The sequence below is a fragment of the Cyprinodon tularosa genome, unplaced genomic scaffold (assembly GCF_016077235.1).
Source record: "Cyprinodon tularosa strain WSP-4 unplaced genomic scaffold, ASM1607723v1 ctg1203, whole genome shotgun sequence".
In the NCBI taxonomy this organism is placed as follows: Eukaryota; Metazoa; Chordata; class Actinopteri; order Cyprinodontiformes; family Cyprinodontidae; genus Cyprinodon; species Cyprinodon tularosa.
The window spans coordinates 23311-48845 of record NW_024038008.1 but is presented as its reverse complement, the minus strand read 5'-3'; the positions used below and the strand labels follow the sequence as shown (position 1 = coordinate 48845).

At 45.6% G+C, this 25535-nt stretch overlaps 1 protein-coding gene across 1 annotated transcript in view; it reads left to right on the top strand.

The window, feature by feature from the left end:
* The window catches only part of fbxl16 (F-box and leucine-rich repeat protein 16), a 72084-nt gene that overhangs the window by 30944 nt on the left and 15605 nt on the right, over positions 1-25535 (top strand). The window contains exons 2-6 of the mRNA XM_038274576.1: positions 3997-4714; positions 19212-19454; positions 19546-19811; positions 22173-22257; positions 24419-24482. Of these exons, the coding sequence (XP_038130504.1) occupies positions 4004-4714; positions 19212-19454; positions 19546-19811; positions 22173-22257; positions 24419-24482 (1369 nt within the window). The 5' untranslated portion in view covers positions 3997-4003. The remainder of the gene's footprint in view (positions 1-3996; positions 4715-19211; positions 19455-19545; positions 19812-22172; positions 22258-24418; positions 24483-25535) is intronic.

Below are 25535 nucleotides of genomic sequence, written 5' to 3'. Positions count from 1 at the left end.
CAGGCCTCTGAGGTCCAAGACTGGACGCAGGCCCCCGGTCTTCTTCGGAACCAGAAAATACATGGAATAAAAGCCACCTGGATCGAGCAGGGGGTCCACAGGCACTATAGCACCCTTGGCCAGCAAGGTGCAGATTTCTTGGTTCAGTGCCTGTGCCTTCACCGGGTCGTGGATCACAGTCATCCTGACCCGGCCAGGGATAGGTGGCCGGCGGCGGAATTGAAGACGGTACCCCCCGGGACAGGGTGGACCCACACCCACAAGTCCGGGGTGTGGGCAGCACAGAAGCTGAGCTGTCCCGGGGAAAAATAACCGACCGCCGGCCCTAAGGCATCATCTGCGGCCCCCCCGGCCCTTCGAAGGCCCGGGAGGACGCCGGCCAGACTGCGCGGCTCGAAAGGGATGAAAGGACCTTGTCCCAGCCTGGTCTCGAGCTCTGTTCCTCCGATCTAGAGCAGGTCTCTGGACCGATCTCCGACCTGGTAACAGACCCTGGGGCTCAGTGGGAGAAGGAGAAGGCACTGAGGACCTCCGTGAAGGACCCACAGCTGCCCAGGTGCTTACTGGCTGGCGATCACGTCTGTGAAGCCCTGCCAGCTGTTGCCTCGTTCTAGAGGCCTGAGCTGTACGGTCCAAGGCGTCCAGTGCCGCAGAACCAAAAAGCTCCCCCTGGACAACAGGCAGGGCCCGGAGGGTCCTCCTACAAGGCTCAGTTAGTGGTGAATGCGCCAACCAGACCTGGCGGCGAGCATGAACCAGTGTGGAGAGTGTGCGTCCAAGTTCCCTCGTCATATGAGCAAAGGCCTGCAGAGATGCATCAACCAGGCCTTGCGTGGCATGATCCAGCGGAACAGATTCCAAGGAGGAAGACAGGGCCAGCATAAGATGGGAGAGAGAGTTCCCAATCCGGCCCATGCGGGCCCCAGAGTCATAGGCCTTGCAGAGAAGGTCGTCGGTAATACGGCACTGAGGACGCGGACAACGGGCATTGGGCCGCAAGGCCTCATCAGGCGGGATAATAAGAGAGGCAATGCCCGGTTCCACCGCTGGCATCTGCCCCAAGCCAACCTTGGGTGCCTCCTGCATAGCTGCCAGGACCCTGCCATCCGTTGTCAGATGTGAAAGCGCCTTGGTGTCTGACCAGCAAGCATGCAGTTCCCGCACATACTCCGCCGAGGGAGGAACCACAAAGGCAGTCTCTGACCTACTGCGCCTAAAGAAGGCGCTGGAAGCCGTAGGCTGGGCCTGAGGAACACTAATTTGTAAATGGGCAAGAGCCGTTCAAATAGCGGATGTCACAGACTCCCCTGTATCCTCCTGGGAGGCAATGGAGTCCGACCCAGAGGCCCCGGAGCCCAGCTCCGGAAGGTCCTCACAGAAATGGGTGCCAGAGGCCGCCACAGAAACAGCATCGCCGTCATTGACTGACGTTTCATCCTGCTCGGTAGGGAGAGCCGTGCCACGATCACCAGCAGTCTGAAAGGACTGGAGGACGGCTTTCATTTGGGCCAGCTCAGTAGTGAGATGATCCACTCTCGTGGCCACCTCCCTGCATCGGTCCGTCTAGCACGCTTTGTCGGTACCGAAGGTGCAGCCACAGTAGATCGTTTGCACACTGCTTTCTCCATCGGCAAATGAGCACGCGGCGAAGCGCCCGCCCAGTCGGTAGGCTGCTCCAGTGCAGCCAACCGATCCAGTCTGACCGACCGGGGCATGACACGACAGTTGGGGCAAGCGTCATGACAGCGCCTCCCGGAGATGTTCCACACCGAGGCAGGAGGGACACAAGTCATGCCCGTCATCGGGCTGAAGTGGAGCCAGACAGGTCGAGCAACATAAATGATCCAGCATCATACTGCTGAAAGGAGTGATCAGCCCGCCACCAATGACAAGTCAACATGAGCAGGAAACGCTACTGGCGACTCCGTCGTAGGAAAACCCCCGTAGAGGTTCCAAACTCAGCGTGAGCAGAAACGCCACTAGCAAATCGATTATTAACTAAAGATGAACTCAGCACGAGCAGAGACGCCACTGGTGAGTGTAGATAAACAAACTGTAGAAGAACTCAACGCGAGCAGAAACGCTACCGGTGGGCTTAGGCAAACAAACTGAAAACAACTCAGCGCGAGCAAAAACGCTACCGTGAGTCAAAAGAGCCACAAAATTAACGTGGCAAATCAAAGCGAACAGTAAACTACTGCTGAGAAGAACGAAAACTTACCAATCACCGCAGATCTGGTAAGGTGAAAGCAGCTTGTGCAGCCCCTGGAGGGCGAAACTTACCCGCAGCTCCGACCAAACCCGGTCACGGGGCTACCAGCAACAAGCAGCCAGGAAACTAGCGGTCTACACAGAAGCAACCAGCTTCACACGACCACACTCCTGTACTCAACACACCTGCGCGCGAGAAGAACAAAAGGGATTGATTGCCGGGACCCACGTGACTATATAGAGTCACGTGGGTCCCCGGCAGGTCACAGCTGACTTTGTTGTCATTAATACTTGACCTGCGCATGCGCATGAATGATCATTCAGTGCTTGAAGCACCGCCTCTGGCATCAGTAGGGATGAAATAGAACAATGATTCCAATATGGAAATTACAGACGGTAAGCCCCGCCCTCGCACACATTAAGCCCCCTCCCACAGGGCCTGGGGAAACGTTTTGTTCGGATCAACATATTATATGTTTCTATGTTTTTCAGAGTGTATGTTAGAGTTTATGTGGTCAGATGGTACACCTTTCCACTGAACCTTCAATTGCTTTTGCAATATAATTTAGAAAAATGTCATTTCAAACCGCAGAGGCGCTCAGTTTTAGTCACAATACATTTAACAAGAGTAGGACACTAAATTCCTCCCTTAGGTGGCGACAATATGATTAAAGTGGGCATGCTGCCACTCAGACGGGAACAGAGAGTTGCAGCTATAGCACCTAGATCTATGCATTATAGTAGAAGTAAGAACTTTGTCATGCAGATGTTACAGTAAAATCCTGCAGCGCTGGATTCTGGACAAGTAGGTCATGAAACACCTGGAGTAAAACATCCACATGGTTGTTCTTAGTGCAAAGGAATACCGGTTTAAAATAATCACAATTTAGATTTTTTATCAAAATCCTTCAGCATTAGTAGTTAGACCTCCGTTATGAGGATGTCATTCATGTATGGTAAGCCATTAGAAGATTTATTCAATATCTCTGACATCAGTCATTATTTCTGTTTATTAGTTTGCATCTCAGCAAATCTCATAAATCATTTTAAATGAATCTATTTTAAATAAAGACGGTTGGCTGTGCAGAGCGCCAGCTACAACAACCAGCCGCCGCACAGCGTTTCCCCCCCAGACTGATGAACAGAGAAGTCAAAGCGTGTGAAAATATTCCATCTTTATTCATATAGATCCCAGAATGTGGTCGTTATCAGAACAGGATCGTTTTAACATCTATTCCTCATTAAGATGGAGCAAAAAGTCCCGTTCATTGAAAAACTGATTCTGATGCGTTGGTCACACAGTCGGCCATATTTAGGCACTAACCTCGCTTTAAAATACTGTCACTTCTGACCAATAGATAAAGTAGTAAACTAGGGACGACTAACCTTAGAGGCAGGCAGCCCTATGAGACGCCTCGGCCTCCTGCAGCTGAACCAGCTGACATAAATCCTGAACTCCAGCTTAACTAGATCAGATCTGTTCACTAATTCACCAGTAAAAGCCTTTAAATGATCACCAGTTATTTAGTGCAGCCCAGAAATGTGATTTAGTAAATTTCTGTACGCACTTAAAAAAACTTACCATTGGAAAAAATATGCATTGGTTGATTGAAAAAGACTTTTTATCTGCATAACTAATCCAACCTCAAACCCAGCCTGATAAAGTGGGAGGTGCTCAATCCATGACAGGAGAAAGACCCACAGAGACCAGTTTACCATTAACACTCCAGTCTGCATCCCCACCAGGAAGAATCTAAACTCCCTGTCTCTGCTTCCACCCCCCAGGTTCCCCATGTTGAACATGTCCACCCCCAGTGAGCTGAAGTCTCCCTGCATGACTCGCAATGGAATGGTGAAGCTGCCCCCCAGCCAGCCTAACGGACTGGGCAGCGCCAGCATCACCAAAGGGACGCCGGCCGCTAAGAACCGCCTATGCCAGTCCTCCTCCGTCCCCTCCATCCTGCCTCCTCCACCGTCCTCCCTCCCCTACCACCACCACCTGCACCATCTGGACGGCTCCGGCCTGCCGCACGCCGCCGCCCCCCTGCTGCCGTCCGACCTGGAGCCGGGGAAACCTCTGGTGGGACTGAAGCCGTCTCTCCGTCACCTTCACCCGATCACTTTGCCTAAACCTGTGCTGCTGGAGCGGCAGCTGGTCCTGGACGAGAAGCTCCTCAACCGCCTGCTGTGGTACTTCACCACCGCGGAGAAATGTGTGCTGGCTCAGGTGTGCAAGACGTGGCGGAAGGTGCTGTACCAGCCCAAGTTCTGGGAGGGTGTGACGCCCATCTTGCACGCCAAGGAGCTTTACAACATCCTCCCCAACGGAGAGAAGGAGTTTGTCAGCCTGCAGGCCTTTGCTCTGCGCGGCTTCCAGTCCTTCTGCCTGGTCGGCGTTTCGGACCTCGACATCTGTGAGTTTATTGACAACTACCCGCTGTCCAAGAAGGGCGTCCGTTATCTCAGCCTCAAGAGGTCCACCATCACAGACGCTGGCTTGGAGGTGAGTTTGGACCTGATGCGCAGCTGAAGCCTTCCAGCATCGCCGGGAGTTTGCTCTTATGTTTGACTCCTTTCAGGAAACTGTGCATTGAGTGCTGAGCAGTACCGCCATGCTCTCAGAACCAGGTCTGGGTTCTGCTGAGGTCTGATGGAAGCCCAGGTTGCTTTCTCATCTCCATTGTTGCTTCCGGTGTCTCTCATCTTCCTCTTGACTCCTTAGATCCTCTGAAGGATTCCGGTAGGAACCAGAACCACCATGTCACTGGTCCAGCTTGTGGGTCGAAATCAGGGCCTCCATGAATCTTTGATTCTGGTCGTCCTTGATTTCCACACCTATTGAAACCTAACTTTCATCTGATAAGAGGACTTGGGCAACTGAGCAACATCCTGGTTCTGGTTCTGGTTCTACATGCAGGCCCTGCCTGTGTAAAGTGGATCTGGATGTTCTGACTCCAGCTGCTACAAATTCTCAATGAATTCTGCTTGACAAACCTGTGAAGGCGGCACTTTTTCCTTCCACTGAACTTTCTACTGTTTGCTTGGATCCACCACTCTGTCAATTAGCAGCGTCTATAGCAACGAGCTGCTACTATAGCAACGAGCTGCTACTATAGCAACGAGCAGCTTCTATAGCAACGAGCTGCTACTATAGAAACGAGCTACTACTATAGCAACGAGCTGCTACTATAGCAACGAGCTGCTACTATAGCATAGAGCTGCTACTATAGCAACGAGCTGCTACTATAGTAACGAGCTGCTACTATAGAAACGAGCTACTACTATAGCAACGAGCTGCTACTATAGAAACGAGCTACTACTATAGCAACGAGCTGCTACTATAGCAACGAGCTGCTACTATAGCATAGAGCTGCTACTATAGCAACGAGCTGCTACTATAGCATAGAGCTGCTACTATAGCATAGAGCTGCTACTATAGCAACGAGCTGCTTCTATAGCAACGAGCTGCTGCTATAGCAACAAGCTGCTACTATAGCTACGAGCGGTTTCTATAGCAACAAGCTGCTTCTATAGCAACGAGCTGCTACTATAGCTACAAGCTGTTTCTATAGCAACTATCTGTTTCTATAGCAACGTGCTGCTGCTATAGCAACAAGCTACTACTATAGCAACGAGCTGCTACTAAAGCAACGAGCTACTACTATAGCAACGAGCTGCTTCTATAGCAACGAGCTGCTACTATAGCAACGAGCTGCTTCTATAGCAACGAGCTGCTTCTATAGCAACGAGCTACTACTATAGCAACGAGCTGCTTCTATAGCAACGAGCTGCTACTATAGCTACGAGCGGTTTGTATAGCAACGAGCTGCTTCTATAGCAACGAGCTACTACTATAGCAACGAGCTGCTTCTATAGCAACGAGCCGCTTCTATAGCAACGAGCTGCTTCTATAGCAACGAGCTGCTACTATAGCAACGAGCTGCTTCTATAGCAACGAGCTGCTACTATAGCTACGAGCGGTTTGTATAGCAACGAGCTGCTTCTATAGCAACGAGCTACTACTATAGCAACGAGCTGCTTCTATAGCAACGAGCTACTACTATAGCAACGAGCTGCTACTATAGCATAGAGCTACTACTATAGCAACGAGCTGCTACTATAGCATAGAGCTGCTACTATAGCATAGAGCTGCTACTATAGCAACGAGCTGCTTCTATAGCAACGAGCTGCTGCTATAGCAACAAGCTGCTACTATAGCTACGAGCGGTTTCTATAGCAACAAGCTGCTTCTATAGCAACGAGCTGCTACTATAGCTACAAGCTGTTTCTATAGCAACTATCTGTTTCTATAGCAACGTGCTGCTGCTATAGCAACAAGCTACTACTATAGCAACGAGCTGCTACTAAAGCAACGAGCTACTACTATAGCAACGAGCTGCTTCTATAGCAACGAGCTGCTACTATAGCAACGAGCTGCTTCTATAGCAACGAGCTGCTTCTATAGCAACGAGCTACTACTATAGCAACGAGCTGCTTCTATAGCAACGAGCTGCTACTATAGCTACGAGCGGTTTGTATAGCAACGAGCTGCTTCTATAGCAACGAGCTACTACTATAGCAACGAGCTGCTTCTATAGCAACGAGCCGCTTCTATAGCAACGAGCTGCTTCTATAGCAACGAGCTGCTACTATAGCAACGAGCTGCTTCTATAGCAACGAGCTGCTACTATAGCTACGAGCGGTTTGTATAGCAACGAGCTGCTTCTATAGCAACGAGCTACTACTATAGCAACGAGCTGCTTCTATAGCAACGAGCCGCTTCTATAGCAACGAGCTGCTACTATAGCAACGAGCTGCTTCTATAGCAACGAGCCGCTTCTATAGCAACGAGCTGCTACTATAGCAACGAGCTGCTTCTATAGCAACGAGCTACTACTATAGCAACGAGCTGCTTCTATAGCAACGAGCCGCTTCTATAGCAACGAGCTGCTACTATAGCAACGAGCTGCTTCTATAGCAACGAGCCGCTTCTATAGCAACGAGCCGCTTCTATAGCAACGAGCTGCTACTATAGCAACGAGCTGCTTCTATAGCAACGAGCTACTACTATAGCAACGAGCTGCTTCTATAGCAACGAGCTACTACTATAGCAACGAGCTGCTTCTATAGCAACGAGCCGCTTCTATAGCAACGAGCTGCTACTATAGCAACGAGCTGCTTCTATAGCAACGAGCCGCTTCTATAGCAACGAGCTGCTACTATAGCAACGAGCTACTACTATAACAATGAGCTGCTACTATAGCAACGAGCTGCTACTATAGCAACGAGCCGCTTCTATAGCAACGAGCTGCTTCTATAGCAACAAGCTGCTACTATAGCAGCGAGCTGCTACTGTAGCAACGAGCTGCTTCTATAGCAACGAGCTACTACTATAGCAACGAGCTGCTTCTATAGCAACGAGCAGCTTCTATAGCAACGAGCTGCTACTATAGCAACGAGCTGCTTCTATAGCAACGAGCCGCTTCTATAGCAACGAGCTGCTACTATAGCAACGAGCTGCTTCTATAGCAACGAGCCGCTTCTATAGCAACGAGCTGCTTCTATAGCAACGAGCCGCTTCTATAGCAACGAGCTGCTACTATAGCAACGAGCTACTACTATAACAATGAGCTGCTACTATAGCAACGAGCTGCTACTATAGCAACGAGCCGCTTCTATAGCAACGAGCTGCTTCTATAGCAACAAGCTGCTACTATAGCAGCGAGCTGCTACTATAGCAACGAGCTACTACTATAACAATGAGCTGCTACTATAGCAACGAGCTGCTACTATGGCAACGAGCTGCTACTATAGCAACGAGCTGCTTGTATAGCAACGTGCTGCTTCTATAGCAACAAGCTGCTACTATAGCAACAAGCTGCTACTATAGCAACGAGCTGCTTCTATAGCAGCGAGCGGCTTCTATAGCAACAAGCTGCTACTATAGCAACGAGCTGCTTCTATAGCAGCGAGCGGCTTCTATAGCAACAAGCTACTACTATAGCAACAAGCTGCTACTATAGCAACGAGCTGCTTCTATAGCAACAAGCTGCTTCTATAGCTAAGAGCCGCTACTATAGCAGCTAACTGCTTCATTAGCAACGAGCGGTTTCTATAGCAACGAGCTGCTTCTATAGCAATGAGCTGCTTCTATAGCAACGAGTGGCTTCTATAGCAACGTGTGACTTCCATAGCAGCGAGTTGCTACTATAGCAGCAAGCTTCTTCTATAGCAACGAGCTGCTTCTATAGCAACAAGCTGCTTCTATAGCTAAGAGCCGCTACTATAGCAACTAACTGTTTCTATAGCAATGAGTGGTTTCTATAGCAACAAGCTGCTTCTATAGCAACAAGCTGCTTCTATAGCAACAAGCATTTTGTATAGCAATAAGGAGCTTCTATAGCAAGAACTGCTACTATAGCAACAAGCAACAAACGATCGGCTTCTATAGCAACGAGGGGCTTATATAGCAACAAGCTGTTTTTTTCAGTTTTTTTTTACTGTCATTCTACCGTCTCAAGTTCAGAGCCATGAAATCAACTCTCTGCATTTAACCCCTCCCCTTGGGGAGCAGTTGGCTGCTATTGTGCAGCTCCCAGGGAGCATAATAAAATACAAATAATTAATCACAAAAACATTAAATAAAGTGGTGTATAAAGATATTATTATCCAACATGGGTTGGAGTGAACTAATCCGGTGAAGCGAATCTTAATGTTCAGTAAACAGGAAGGTGAGGTAGCTAGCTAACATGGACCACAGATCATGAAGGTTCTAATGAATGTGTTCCAGTCTAAAAACAGTTGATCTTATTGTGATTCCTCAAATGCATAAAAGACGTTGATGGGAACCTGTTTGCCCGGCATGCTAAAAGTCAGTTCTCCTGATTTCTCTGCTTCAGATGAAAGGAATTCCACTGATAGCTGGACTGCAATCATCTAATCAGCTGTGCTAAACCAGCGAACCTGCAGGAGCGACTCTGGACAGGCCTGCCTTATAATGACAGTCTCTAAATCTGTCCATTCAGTAGTAAAAACATTTATAGATTAAGAAGGTGTTTTCTAATTTAATTTTATGGAACAAACGCTGGAGATGTTTCACATCCTGTGGGTTTAAGGCACAGAGAAGTTTTAGTTTCTGAAATGAGAGGCTAAGAATTCTTTAGTTTTGATGCTTTTCTTTAACAAAGACATTTGATCATCTTCATCCTTCTTCTAAATCAGCCGTCTTCTGTTTTCACAGCTTGCATCACATTATTCCTCTTATTCACTCACGAGTATAAAATCCTCAGGATTTGGTCATTCTGCTTAATCTGCTGCCTGTAAATCATCTATTAGTCAGATCCATCGTTCTGATTGGCAGAATAATTTTTTATTATCATTAACTTAACATAAGCCTTAGAAAGTAAATGACCTGTTTAGCTAATATAGCTCTGATGTCTCACAGTTGATTGGCCAACAGCTTTGCTTTCACAAGCAGAGCAGTGTTACTGCTGCCATAAGGTTCTGCTTGATCATTCTAGATTAAACTTTATTCAACATTATTTAGGGAGTAAAATCATATAGGGATTAAAATGAATATGGAAAGGGAGGTGAGAAAGGGAGAGAGAGGAAAGAGTGCATGAAAATAGAGAAAATAAAAAGTAGAAATGAACACAGAGGCTCTACAGTAACTGTTTGCTTCCACACCTGGATGAGACCAGAGCAACAGAGAACAGAGAACATCACTGTCATGATCTTAGCACTGATGGCTGCCTTAATTGCTCATTTTATTCACCTGTCTAACTCCGCCCAGTTGCTCATTGTCTCTCATCTGATCCACCTGCATCCGGTTATCAGGACCAGATTATTTTCCTTCTTTCATGCCAGTGATGAGACGGTTTTTAGCATTTCTGATTTGCTTCCTGTTTGCAGCCCACCTGCTGGATCCTACCTGGTCTTCAGGACAAAGGCTGAACGGTTAAACCAGATAGACGCTCTAGATGCTGCAGCTGCTGAAGCGCCGGCCCGTTTTTAATAAGAACTTTTGAACTATCCCACTGTCTGTCTTGCCTGGAATACTGGGTCATCTGTTCTGAGTCATGACCTCTTGTGTTCTTTCCTGCCATGTTGAAGCTGCAGACTCTTTGGTGGCGTCCTTCCTGCTGTGTTTTCCTTCGCGTTGTAAACTAAATAGATCCATACATCCAGGCATTGGTTGGCAAACCGCACACCGCTATCCGCAATGACTGTTAAGTTGAGCTATGAGTATTAGCCCTCAGCTGCTACTGACTGAGCAGCAGGAGGCGCTGTGGGACAAACAGGACAACAACACGGAATCTTCTCAACAAACACTTATAACAATTACAAATTAATCAAAAACAACTAAATTTCTTAATGTCTATTTGTCAATGGATCGTAAGTTTCGTCTGGTCTCAGTCTCGTTGACGAAAATAATTTCTGGAAACAATTTTTTGTTATCGTTTCGTCATCGTCACGGGAAAAAAGGGGCGATGACGAAATATTTTCGTCATCGTCATGGTCGACGATTCTGAAAATGAAATAAGCCTGTATAAAATGTAATATTTTACTCACCTTTCAAATATTAATTAATTTTATAAAATAGACAGTTTATCAGAAAATCAGTATTGCTTCTATTGGCTAATTTAAAGTAAGCTAGGCTACATGCTGGCAATGAATGAGTTAAACTATTGTGAGGTGGGTGGAAGTGAAGCTCCATTGATTGGACCACAGGCCTTATAGCGCCTTTTAGAACAGCCAGTTAGCTGCCATGCAAAGCTCTGCAGGCAACTGTTAGGACGGCTCAGTGACACGCTAGGAGGAGATTTCATCATTCAGATGTTAAAAAAATAGTTTAGACTAATTCAGATTAACTGGAAAATCTTGATTATAATTCCAGATGAGACACTTTAAATAAGAAATCAGATGACGTCATTTGAGATATCTCAGAATGCATTTTGATATCTTTGATATCTGGAATTGTTATTTCTCCGTAGGCTTAATATAAAAATATAAAATTTGGTCAGGCTACTCGTAAGCGCACAACCTGAATGTTGAAGGGGCAACATTATTGCTGTTAATATATAGTAGAATTTTACACATTCAGTGATTGTGTGACGCACTGAGCAAACATCCTCCTGAGTGCGGAGTGGAAATTGCGTGGCGTTCCGCGGACCGCGCTAGTTAACCGTGCCTCGCCTCCTAGTGGCCGTCTACGTCACTGCTTCTCTCAAGCTTGAAAAAGTTCAGCCTAGGGAGTTCAGTTCATTTTCATTCTGGCCTGTTGGTAAAAAAACAAAAAAAAAAACATCAAAATAATTAGTTTCATCCAGATAATTCATTTCTTTGTGGTTGGACTCGGTGCTGCCCCAACCTGTTGCTCACCACAGACCACAATAAATATTTTTTTCAGATGATTCAAAGTGCAGGAAAGCTTTAACAGTTTTCCTGCATTACTTTTATACTTTAAGTAGTTAAAAAAAATGGTACTTTTATACTTTTACTGGAGTAAAAAGCTGGAGCTGATCCTCTAACGTGTTTTTCAACAGCAGGATGGAGGAATAAAGATGAATAGTTTGGATTCCTCTTGTTAAACGGGCGTTTTGAAGACGATGGAAGGATTTATGTAGATGTTGGTTAAGATGAAAACAGCTGAAACCTGAAATCCGCCGACATGAAGTCAGAGCTGATGGTTCTGCTGCTCAGTCTGATCCTTGGAGACCAGCAGACGGTCCAGAGCCATCAGAAGGAACCGTGTGAATAAAACTGACTTCAACTCTTTCTTCTTATAAAGCGCAGCTTAAACCATCATACTTCATGATCAAACGCGCCCTGCTTCCTCTCAGATCTCCATACCTTCTGCTCGCTCGCTATTCTGGGATGAGTGAGCGGTTGCCATGGAGAAAGCTGGACCTGGTTGTTGTGTTCTCTATATCTGGTCCTTCCTGTTTGCTTCCTTCTATCACGAGCAGCTCTGATCCTTTGGATCATTGGTCAGATTTATAACCCAGTAGTTCTTCTTTAACCCGGGTTTGTTTCATTTCATCCTGGATGTTCCTGAACGCCTCGTTTTAAAGCCAACCATCAGATAGCTCAACTAAACAGAAATGGACTTCAGCTTCAATGATAATCTGTAGGAAGCAGGAGGAGCAGCTCCCTAACTGCTCCAGCTGGAGGAGTGGCAGATGCTCCCTAACTGCTCCAGCAGGAGGAGCGGCAGATGCTCCCTAACTGCTCCAGCAGGAGGAGCGGCAGATGCTCCCTAACTGCTCCAGCTGGAGGAGTGGCAGATGCTCCCTAACTGCTCCAGCAGGAGGAGCGGCAGATGCTCCCTAACTGCTCCAGCAAGAGGAGCAGCAGATGCTCCCTAACTGCTCCAGCAAGAGGAGCAGCAGATGCTCCCTAACTGCTCCAGCAGGAGGAGCAGCAGCCGCTCCCTAACTGCTCCAGCAGGAGGAGCAGCAGCCGCTCCCTAACTGCTCCAGCAGGAGGAGCAGCAGATGCTCCCTAACTGCTCCAGCAAGAGGAGCAGCAGCCGCTCCCTAACTGCTCCAGCAGGAGGAGCGGCAGATGCTCCCTAACTGCTCCAGCAGGAGGAGCAGCAGCCGCTCCCTAACTGCTCCAGCAGGAGGAGCAGCAGATGCTCCCTAACTGCTCCAGCAGGAGGAGCGGCAGATGCTCCCTAACTGCTCCAGCAAGAGGAGCAGCAGATGCTCCCTAACTGCTCCAGCAAGAGGAGCAGCAGCCGCTCCCTAACTGCTCCAGCAGGAGGAGCAGCAGCCGCTCCCTAACTGCTCCAGCAGGAGGAGCAGCAGCCGCTCCCTAACTGCTCCAGCAGGAGGAGCAGCAGATGCTCCCTAACTGCTCCAGCAAGAGGAGCAGCAGATGCTCCCTAACTGCTCCAGCAAGAGGAGCAGCAGCCGCTCCCTAACTGCTCCAGCAGGAGGAGCGGCAGATGCTCCCTAACTGCTCCAGCAGGAGGAGCGGCGAGTGCTCCTAACTGCTCTCAGGCAAGAGGAGCAGCAGCCGCTCCCTACTGCTCCAGCATGGGAGGAGCAGCAGCCAGATCCCTAACTGCTCCATCATAGAGGAGCGGCAGCCGCTACCTAACTGCTCCAGCAGGAGGAGCGGCAGATGCTCACCTAACTGCTCCAGCAGGAGGGAGCGGCAGGATGCTCACCTAACTGCTCCAGCAGGAGGAGCGGCAGATGCTCACTAACTGCTCCAGCAGGAGGAGCGGCAGATGCTGGCCTCCCTCAGCTGGCAGGAGGAGGACCTGCTCCCTACTGAACACTGCTCCAGCAAGAGGAGCAGCAGATGCTCCCCTACTGCTCCAGCAATGAGGAGCAGCATAGCCGCTCCCTAACTGCTCAGCAGGAGGAGCGGCAGATGCTCCCTAACTGCTCCAGCAGGAGGAGGCGGCAGATGCTCCACTAAACTGCTCCAGCAAGAGGACAGCAGCCGCTCCGCTAACTGCTCCAGCAGGAGGAGCAGCAGCCGCTCCCTAACTGCTCCAGCAATAGGAAGACGGCAGCCGCTCCCTAACTGCTCCTGGCAGGAAGGAGCGGCAGGATGCTCCCTAACTGCTCCAGCAGGAGGAGCGGCAGATGCTCCCTAACTGCTCCAGCAGGAGGAGCGGCAGATGCTCCCTAACTGCTCCAGCAGGAGGAGCGGCAGATGCTCCCTAACTGCTCCAGCAGGAGGAGCGGCAGATGCTCCCTAACTGCTCCAGCAGGAGGAGCAGCAGCTGCTCCCTAACTGCTCCAGCTGGAGGAGCGGCAGATGCTCCCTAACTGCTCCAGCAGGAGGAGCGGCAGCTGCTCCCTGGACAGAGACTGACAGTTTTGGGGATGGTTCTATGATCCATGGATCTACGCCTCCTCAGTCCATCAGCTGCTCAGCCGCACAGTTTGGTTTTGCTTGGAAATTACTGGCTGATAATCGGCTTCTTAATTAGATTCCAGTTATTTGTTCATCTATGAATAAATAGTTTAATTGCTTCATAAACGGCCGTCTGCAGCGCAGGACTCAGACAAACTGCTGTCGATACTCTGCATGGGGAGACATTCGCTTTATTGACTTTACAGAGAAAATTTGATCAAATTAGAAATATATTTATAGAAAAAACCTTAAACTAACCATAGAAAAAAAGTCTGTTTCTAGACAGGAGAAGAACATCGATTGAAGGTTTAATTAAGAAAAGGCTTAAACCATCAGTTAATCAGGCATGGAGGTTTAAAACCGTCATCTTGTATTTTTTAGTGGTGAGAAAACAACTTAATGGGCATTACTGCCTCCTGCTGGTAAGGAGGTGTAACTGAATTATGATGTTTACAAATAAATAAATATAAATATGTATAAATCAATGATAACATGGTCGGCATGAAACTGGACTCACTGGTGACGGTAGCAGAGAGGAGGACACTGGACAAACTGCTGGACATTATTGACAATGTCAGTCATCCCCTGCACACCGTCATCAGCAACCAGAGGAGCCTGTTCAGTGGGAGGCTGCTCCTTCCCAAATGTAGGACCAACAGACTCAGGAACTCCTTTGTCCCTCATGCCATCAGGCTCTATAACTCCTCCCTGGGGGGGAGCAGGAAATAGAGTTAAGAGAACAGAAGTGAAGGAGTTGTAGTTACTCGCTGTGGTTTTTATAATCTGGACACTCTTTTTTTCTCAACCATTCAAGTGCAATACACTACATAACTGTTAATTTAAGTCATTGTTTTTGCTATAGCCCTCTGTATTTATTTGTCTATCCTCATCCCCCAATACATCTTCCTACACCTTATTTAATTGATTTTATTTTTCTATTGTATATACTGTGTCTAAATATCCTCTATTTTCTTGTATGTGCAATTTTTCCTGCTACTGGAAATACAATTTCCCGAAGGGAGTAATCCCAAGGGATTAATAAAGTCAAGTCTAAGTCTAAGTCTATAAATAAGTCCTCTTTAATAAGCCAATATTCAAAACAAACAGCAATATGAATTAATAGGTTTTCAAATTCCAACTGAAGATGATCAACCGGTTGGTCGACCAGGCTGTTAAAAGGCTACAGCTTCTATTCATTCATCCATCTATGATCTCTTTCTGATCATAAAAGTTTTCCTTTCCAAAGTCTCCAGTTTGAGCAAATCTCCTCAGTGTCTGATATATGCTTGCAGCGACAGTGGAGAGGAAAAACTCCCTTTTGACAGGAAGAAACCTCCAGCAGAACCAGGCTCAGTGTGAGCGGCCATCTGCTGAGGCCCACTGGGGTTCAAGGAGACAGAAGCAGACGTAGAAAAAGAAGCGTAGAAGCTCTGATCTGATAGGTGGGCTGGGGCAGAGATAACAGCCTGATCCTGACAGGGAGACGTTCTCCATGTTCAGGATCATACGCTTTTTTTGCTCCATGTTTTTTCTCCCACAGTTTACATCTGATAACTGCTGCACTTTAAGGAATGGAAGTGTTAATTTACTGTCTGACAGGCTGTACTAAACCAAATGTCATTTTATAAAATGACAATAAAAGTTGTCTAAGTGATCTATAAACACTTTCTATGTTAGAAAAGCTAATGGTAAACTAGCTCCACAGGCGGCTCTGTCAGGAAAGAAGCGGTCAAAGTAGAAGCTAACAAACGTAGCGGTAAAGATGGCGTCTGTGGTCAGTATGAGGAGGCATGAAGATGAAGCTGATAGAAAATACATCAGTCCTCTAATGAGCATTTCAGTTAGCGCTGCATGCTACCTGCAGGCTACACATCTGACAGCTAACTGTCAAGTATTAATGCTAGCTGCATAATATTGATGCTAGCTGCATATTAATGATGCTAGCTGGATAATATTGATGCTAGCTGCATAATATTGATGCTAGCTGCATAATATTGATGATATGCTGCATAATATTGATGCTATGCTGCATAATATTGATGCTAGCTGCATAATATTGATGCTAGCTGCATAATATTGATGATATGCTGCATAATATTGATGCTATGCTGCATAATATTGATGCTAGCTGCATAATATTGATGCTAGCTGCATAATATTGATGCTAGCTGCATAATAATGATGCTAGCTGCATAATATTGATGATATGCTGCATAATATTGATGCTAGCTGCATAATATTGATGCTAGCTGCATAATATTGATGATATGCTGCATAATATTGATGCTAGCTGCATAATATTGATGCTAGCTGCATAATATCAATGCTAGCTGCATAATAATGATGCTAGCTGCATAATATTAATGCTAGCTGCATAATAATGATGCTATGCTGCATAATATTGATGCTATGCTGCATAATATTGATGCTAGCTGCATAATATTGATGCTAGCTGCATAATATTAATGCTATGCTGCATAATATTGATGCTAGCTGCATAACATTGATGCTATGCTGCATAATATTGATGCTAGCTGCATAATATTAATGCTATGCTGCATAATATTGATGCTATGCTGCATAATATTGATGCTAGCTGCATAATATTGATGCTAGCTGCATAATATTGATGCTATGCTGCATAATATTGATGCTAGCTGCATAATATTAATGCTAGCTGCATAACAATGATGCTATGCTGCATAATAATGATGCTATGCTGCATAATAATGATGCTAGCTGCATAATAATGATGCTATGCTGCATAATAATGATGCTAGCTGCATAATATTAATGCTAGCTGCATAATATTGATGCTAGCTGCATAATATTGATGCTAGCTGCATAATATTGATGATATGCTGCATAATATTGATGCTATGCTGCATAATATTGATGCTAGCTGCATAATATTGATGCTAGCTGCATAATAATGATGCTAGCTGCATAATATTGATGATATGCTGCATAATATTGATGCTAGCTGCATAATATTGATGCTAGCTGCATAATATTGATGCTAGCTGCATAATATTGATGCTAGCTGCATAATATCAATGCTAGCTGCATAATAATGATGCTAGCTGCATAATATTAATGCCAGCTGCATAATAATGATGCTATGCTGCATAATATTGATGCTATGCTGCATAATATTGATGCTATGCTGCATAATATTGATGCTAGCTGCATAACATTGATGCTATGCTGCATAATATTGATGCTAGCTGCATAATATTAATGCTATGCTGCATAATATTGATGCTAGCTGCATAATATTGATGCTAGCTGCATAATATTAATGCTATGCTGCATAATATTGATGCTAGCTGCATAACATTGATGCTATGCTGCATAATATTGATGCTAGCTGCATAATATTAATGCTATGCTGCATAATATTGATGCTAGCTGCATAACATTGATGCTATGCTGCATAATATTGATGCTAGCTGCATAATATTAATGCTATGCTGCATAATATTGATGCTAGCTGCATAATATTGATGCTAGCTGCATAATATTAATGCTATGCTGCATAATATTGATGCTAGCTGCATAACATTGATGCTATGCTGCATAATATTGATGCTAGCTGCATAATATTGATGCTAGCTGCATAATATTGATGCTATGCTGCATAATAATGATGCTAGCTGCATAATATTAATGCTAGCTGCATAATAATGATGCTATGCTGCGGCTACATTAGGTTTCAGCTGTCAGACTGTTTGTAGGAGTCTCAGCAGTTCTAAGTCGCTCCAACAAGCTAAAATATGGATCTTCTCATCAGATGGTCAAGATGTCGACTTTCAGGTGATTAAATCACAGGTTAATGATGCTAACGCTCTTTGACAGCCAGGGTTGCCAACGGTCCCTTGAAAAACGGAGTGGTTCCGTATTTAGAAATAGAAGCAGATGTCCCGTATTCAGTGGAAAAGGAACGCACTTTGTCCCGTATTACTGTGAGAGTAAAAAACAGTCAGTAAAAAGCTAATGGAAAATGAAGAACTAAGGCACGTTAGATACAAAAATTACGGTAAAGTTGTCCCTGTCCTGCATTGTGACCAATGAGCTGACAGCATATATGTAACCATCCAGAATCCCCTCATCCTATTGGTCGAGCCAAGTGTTGCTCACAGAGAAGATAGCGGGAGGCATCAGAGCAGGATGGAGGACGAACGGAGGAATTTAAACACTGACGCAGTTTTACTCTGCAGCATTTAAAGACAATCAACTCCTCACTGCTGCAGGAGGAAATACAGGCGGATAAAGTCGCCACATTATGGAGCATTGAGATAATCATTTGTTCTGTTTTATAACTGTAGCCTACATTCATTACATTTAAGACACAAATATGTTTACAAGTTTGCTGTTGCACCAAAAATCTGCAACATTTATTTATTTATTTATTTATTCATTTATTGTTTTCTATTCATTTTCACAGATCAAAGTGCAGCAGGACAGGCTTATGTTTAAGATTCTTATTTTATTCAGCAATGTTTGTTGCTGAATAATAATTGGTTTTCCATGTGTTCCTGTCACTAATATGCCTCTAATTCAAAGCAGATTTGAGTCAAATAATTAAAAAAATCATTTCACACACAAAGGGGGGCTAAAAATAAACTCACCACACCAAGAGGGGGGGGGGGGGGGGGGGGGGGGTCAGCTGGGACGTAGAGGTGAACCTTGTTCTTCTCAGGGTAACCCTCCTGACAGCACTCTGATCCTTGCTTTCTGTTTTAACCAATGACAAGCAGGTATTTCTCTGACACGGCAGCGTTTTAGCCAATCATGTTAGTACTGATATCTGATGCACTTTTTTACATTGTCTGGATGTTGTGCTGCAGGCCAGTAAAAATAAAAACCTGCCCTGGCGCCTCATAAAGGAGGACAGACAGGCGTCCTGCTGGATGCTGCTGGACGCCGGACGTCTGGTCACCCTAGTTCAGACCAGGTCCTGGAGAAGGACGTGCAGATCGATGCGTTTCAGATTCTCAGCTTAAGGTTTTCCTTTTTTCTACATTTCCAGAAGCCCGGCTGCCTCCAGACGCTGCTGTTCAGATGTTCTGACGTTCAGTTCCTCCGCCCTGATGCTGGATTTGCTGGCTTTTACTCTGCAGGTCATGCTGGAGCAAATGCAAGGCCTGATGCATCTGGAGCTGTCAGGATGCAACGACTTCACAGAAGCCGGCCTGTGGTCCAGCCTCAACGCCAGGCTGACCTCCCTCAGCGTCAGCGACTGCATCAATGTGGCCGATGACGCCATCGCTGCTATCTCCCAGCTCCTGCCCAACCTGTCAGAGCTGAGCCTGCAGGCCTACCACGTCACTGACACAGCCATGGCCTACTTCACAGCCAAACAGGTGGGCTCTCCAAACATCTCACCATGTTTCCTGCTCCAGTCAGTCATCAGAGGGCTGCTAGTCCTGATAAACAATGAAAATCTCTTCCTAGGGCTACACCACCCACACTCTACGGCTGCAGTCCTGCTGGGAGATCACCAACCATGGGGTGGTGAACATGGTCCACAGTCTCCCCAACCTGACCGCCCTCAGCCTCTCTGGCTGCTCCAAGATCACGGACGACGGCGTGGAGCTGGTGGCCGAGAACCTGAGGAAGCTCCGCAGCCTGGACCTGTCCTGGTGCCCCCGGATCACGGACATGGCCCTGGAGTACATCGCCTGTGACCTGCACAAACTGGAGGAACTGGTGCTGGACAGGTTAGAGAGAAAGCAGAGTCTCAGACGGATCAAACATCTGAAGGGGCAGAGCAGGAAAAGGAGCGAAAATCACCAAGCAAAGGGAAAAAAGTTTAATAATGAATATTTTCTAGGGGATAGAAATATCTGAAATGATGGGTTTACTTTAGTTCCTGTTAGGTGTCAGGATTTAATTAAAGGTCTCAAAATGCAGAAGTCCAATCAGAGAGACACAGAGGAAAAGTTAAACGGGTTTTATTGAAGAGATTAAGCTTGGTGCAGAGTTTCTCTGAACTCTGCTCTGCCGGAACTGGAAGATGAGGGGAAGATGCGGTTAGTTCAGGCTCAGTGGGACATTTGATTCTTAGGCTTGAATTGGAGGAATAGTTTGCAGACTCACTTCTCCAGAAAAAGGTGTCCTTTATGGAATCCAGTCTGTGTGGAATGTTCCAGTGATTGTCTTGTTTGGTGGTGGGCGGACGGAGATTACTCAGACTGCCGTTTTTCCTGGGTGAATAGAGAAGCTGACTGCCACTCAGATTTCCTGCGGTACTTGAACGGGCTGCGGTGCGGATGAAACCTTTGCTCAGTGTGAAGCTCAAACGACCTGTTGGGGAAAGTGGATCCAAACTTCCTGTTTGGAACCCCAGCTCAGTTAGAAGCTCAGTTGATCCTTCCAGAGAGAGAAGGTCCGAAACATTCAGTTTGCAGGGTGACTTCCTGTCGAGAGACAAAGACAAAAACAAGTTAAGACTCAGGTTGACAAGAACTCAGCTTGGCTAGAGAATCCAAAAACTCAGGTTAGACTCTGCTAAACTAAGCATGGCTATAGTACCCTGTTTAGGCAAACACTCTGGTGTCGAGGTAGTGGCAGTCAGCAGCTTAAGAACACTCCACAGGTAATGAGGCAACGAGCTGCAGGTGTGCAGGGAGACCCAATGAGGACGGGGCACCACCTAGTGGAGGAGGAAAGGAAACACAAAAACAGACCAAACAAACTGGATTCCTGACATTAGGAAAGACTAGAAGCTCCTTTAAATTAGAGCTGAGTATCATTGAAACAGGTCTTTGCTTAAAAAAAACATTATCTGCACAAAGCGTTCAATCTAGTTCTATTCAGTTTATTTCTATAGCCCCAATCCCCATCATGTCATCTCAGGTCACTTTATAGATCCATACCAACCAGATCATCCAGCCAGGTTTAAAGTTTTCTATCTAAGGAAAACCAGCTGATTGCATCGACTCATTGACTCTTCAGCAATCCCTCACACTAAGCATGCTTGTAGCGACAGTGGAGAGAAAAAACTCCCTTTGAACAGGAGGTGGAAAACGTAGATAACTTTGCTCCAGTTCTAACAACCTGTGAGATTTCCAGCCAATATTTCAGGACTAATGGACAAAAAGCCGAAACTCAGACATAAAAATCCAACTTTGGGTTTTTTCTTACTCAGGATTCTGACCTTTGGCCTTTCTGATTCTTCTTCTAATGACACACCGGAGCGTTTCCTCCAGATGGAGCAACAAACTGCTTCCTTAAACTCATCTGGTGTCGCTAAATCAAGAAAATGTCCTTTTATTATAGAAAACTCCAGATAGAAGCTGTTCTGTTGTGGATGCTTGTAAACGTGGTATTTAGTACAGTGGGACCTATAGGACTCAGATGTTTGCAGAGAGAGGAAGTACAGCTTCTGTTGTCTCTGGATCTATTATTCTTCCCCTGAACAAATAGAAAAGATCAAACAGAGACTTTAATCAAGTGTATGATAATAAATGCAGATATAAAATGTTTTTATTTGTTTAACATAATTCTGCAAATATTAATTTGATTGTTTTTATATAGAATTTTACGATAAATTAGAATATGCAAAATTACATAATTAAATGTTCCATAAGATAATTAGAAAATACATTTAAAACGATGTATTAAACAGCCAAATATTCAGATTTAAGTATTTATATGTATTTTATTCTGCTGTTTTTTTCTGTCTGTTTTACGGTTGAAATATTCAGGAACTTTCGGATTAACAGAAACTTCAAATCAAGTCAGGATTTGATGAAATAAACTTTCCTCTCTTCTTCGGTGGTATCACCTGCTGTGAAGGAATTAGCCCAATTAGCCGTTGAAGCTAAAGCCTCTTCATTTCTCTGTTTGCTGAACCAAGTTCAGAAGCTAAAGCTGTCCAGTTAGCAGCAGCAGCTCCTCTGACCCTCTCACGGGGCCCAGGTGGACTGTCAGGGGCCCCCAGCGGGTTCCCTATTCAGGCTGCTGAAGCTCCGCCTGACTACAAACCTCTGACATGCTCTGTCATCAGGACCGTGAAGTGTCCGTTCTCAGGTGGACCCGGTTCTCGCGCAGCATTCAGGTGTTCTGTCTCTCTGCAGGTGTGTGCGGATCACTGACACGGGGCTGGGTTACCTGTCCACCATGTCGTCCTTGAGAAGCCTTTATCTGCGCTGGTGCTGTCAGGTAAAGTCATTCAGGTCATTTCATCATAAAACCAGTCGCTGCTGTTCTCAAGAAGATATTAAGGGAAAATATTGGAGTTCAGGAAACCGCCTTTGTTTTATAATTAATTATAATTCTTTAATATAAAAGTTTATTCACCATAAAAGCTTCAGTTTGTTAATGAGACATAAAGGAAAGAAGAAACGAAAAATCGCCTCATTCTGCCGATTTCAGCAGTGAAAGCAGAAAACTTGAAATGTTTTTAACTTCTTGGAACTTTACCCCATTTGGTCCAAATGGACTTTGACTAGGCCGGAACTATCTCTGACTTTGACTAGGCCGGAACTATCTCTGACTTTGACTAGGCCGGAACTATCTCTGACTTTGACTAGGCCGGAACTATCTCTGACTTTGACTAGGCCGGAACTATCTCTGACTTTGACTAGGCCGGAACTATCTCTGACTTTGACTAGGCCGGAACTATCTCTGACTTTGACTAGGCCGGAACTATCTCTGACTTTGACTGGGCCGGAACTATCTCTGACTTTGACTAGGCCGGAACTATCTCTGACTTTGACTAGGCCGGAACTATCTCTGACTTTGACTAGGCCGGAACTATCTCTGACTTTGACTAGGCCGGAACTATCTCTGACTTTGACTAGGCCGGAACTATCTCTGACTTTGACTAGGCCGGAACTATCTCTGACTTTGACTAGGCCGGAACTATCTCTGACTTTGACTAGGCCGGAATTATCTCGGACTTTGACTAGGCCGGAATTATCTCGGACTTTGACTAGGCCGGAATTATCTCGGACTTTGACTAGGCCGGAACTATCTTTGACTTTAACTAGGTCGGAATTAACTCTGACTTTGACTAGGCCGGAACTATCTCGGACTTTGACTAGGCCGGAATTAACTCTGACTTTAACTAGGCCGGAATTAACTTTCACTTTAACTAGGCCGGAATTAACTCTGACTTTGACTAGGTCGGAATTATCTAGGACTTTGACTAGGCCGGAATTATCTCGGACTTTAACTAGGCCGGAACTAACTCTGACTTTAACTAGGCCGGAATTAACTCTGACTTTAACTAGGCCGGAATTAACTCTGACTTTGACTAGGTCGGAATTATTTCGGACTTTGACTAGGCCGGAATTATCTCGGACTTTGACTAGGCCGGAATTATCTCGGACTTTGACTAGGCCGGAATGATCTCGGACTTTGACTAGGCCGGAATTAACTCAGATTTTAACTAGGCCGGAATTATCTCGGACTTTGACTAGGCCGGAACTATCTTTGACTTTAACTAGGTCGGAATTAACTCTGACTTTGACTAGGCCGGAACTATCTCGGACTTTGACTAGGCCGGAATTATCTCGGACTTTAACTAGGCCGGAATTATCTCTGACTTTGACTAGGCCGGAATTAACTCTGACTTTAACTAGGCCGGAATTAACTTTCACTTTAACTAGGCCGGAATTAACTCTGACTTTGACTAGGTCGGAATTATCTAGGACTTTGACTAGGCCGGAATTATCTCGGACTTTAACTAGGCTGGAACTAACTCTGACTTTAACTAGGCCGGAATTAACTCTGACTTTGACTAGGTCGGAATTATTTCGGACTTTGACTAGGCCGGAATTATCTCGGACTTTGACTAGGCCGGAATGATCTCGGACTTTGACTAGGCCGGAATTAACTCTGATTTTAACTAGGCCGGAATTATCTCGGACTTTGACAAGGCCGGAATTATCTCTGACTTTGACTAGGCCGGAATTAACTCTGACTTTAACTAGGCCGGAATTATCTCGGACTTCGACTAGGCCGGAATTATCTTTGACTTTGACTAGGCCGGAATTTTCTCTGACTTTAACTAGGCCGGAATTTTCTTGAACTTTGACTAGGCCGGAATTATCTTGGACTTTGACTAGGCCGGAATTGACTCTGACTTTAACTAGGCCGGAATTATCTTGGACGTTAAGTAGGCCAAGATCATTTTATTTTTAACAATTAACTACTAATCTAAAATAGAGTTTATGATGAAACCACATTTTTAGTTTGTGGTTTTAAATGTAGTTAGAAAGGTTTAAAGTAAGTAGCTGTTCATGAAATGCTGTTTATGTTTGATCTTAGAACGATTCTTCATTGGAAAATCTCTGTCTCTGCATGCATGAATTTGCAGGTGCAAGATTTCGGTCTGCAGCATTTGTTTGGAATGAGAAGCCTTCGTCTTCTGTCTCTTGCAGGTATGATTTCTGCTTCACTATCATTCCCTTCATAAAGTCTGAGTATGATTAATGGGTATCCTGACTGAACTGTTTAGTTTCGATGTCTCTGATGTTTGACGTTAAAGGGGAACGCTGGTTCTTTTCCATTGGTCCTTGATTTTCCGTTATTCCATCATGTTCTACTCACCCATATGAGTTTAGTGTCATTTGGAGCCGTTCTGAAGATATTCCATTAGGTTATATCCACTAACGTCTTCCTATGGGCAACGACTTGAAGGCACATTTATTCTTTATGGTACGCCAGCATTCAGAACATGGAGGCCAATCACTGTCCCCCAGACATCCACCATTAGATTTTTTTGATTTTTATCTTTTTAAAACAAAGCAGCGTGTGTATGATGTCATCCACGCGCCGGCTACCATTCATTCCAGCATCTAGAAACAAAGGTGTTGATGGCAGCAGCACAGCTGATATTTCTCTCCAGGATGGAGTCACAGCCAAACAGGAACAGACCAGATGAAGCTACTATGAGAAAAAGCAGAGAGAGCAGAACGTTAGAGATTGAACTAACAGATTCTGCAGAGTGGGAGAATAGAGATAGAATGAAGCAGAATGATGAACAGTTTAGTTTGTGCCTTCAAGTCGTTGTCCATAGGAAGACGTTACTGGATATAACCTAATGGAATATCTTCAGAACGGCTCCAAATGACACTAAACTCATATGGGTGAGTAGAACATGATGGAATAACGGAAAATCAAGGACCCAATGTAAAAAAAACGGCGTTCCCCTTTAAATGTCTTCAAACTGTGGCTGGTCGAATGCTAGCGGCTCCTCTCTGGTCCAACTGCTTCTGTTCCCACCTGCAGCTGCGGCTTTAGGAGAAAACTGAAGATAGGCTGGATCTGCAGAGTTTCAATGCCCCTGAGTTAGCTCAGAGTTAGCTTATGAAATGCAGCGCAACCTGCCTGTAATTCACAAGTCCTTCAGTTTCCCCTCAGGAAAGGGTTACAGTTTGTAAATAGTGAAATAATATTCCTGTCTGAGCTCCTCCTTGATATTAATGTTGTCC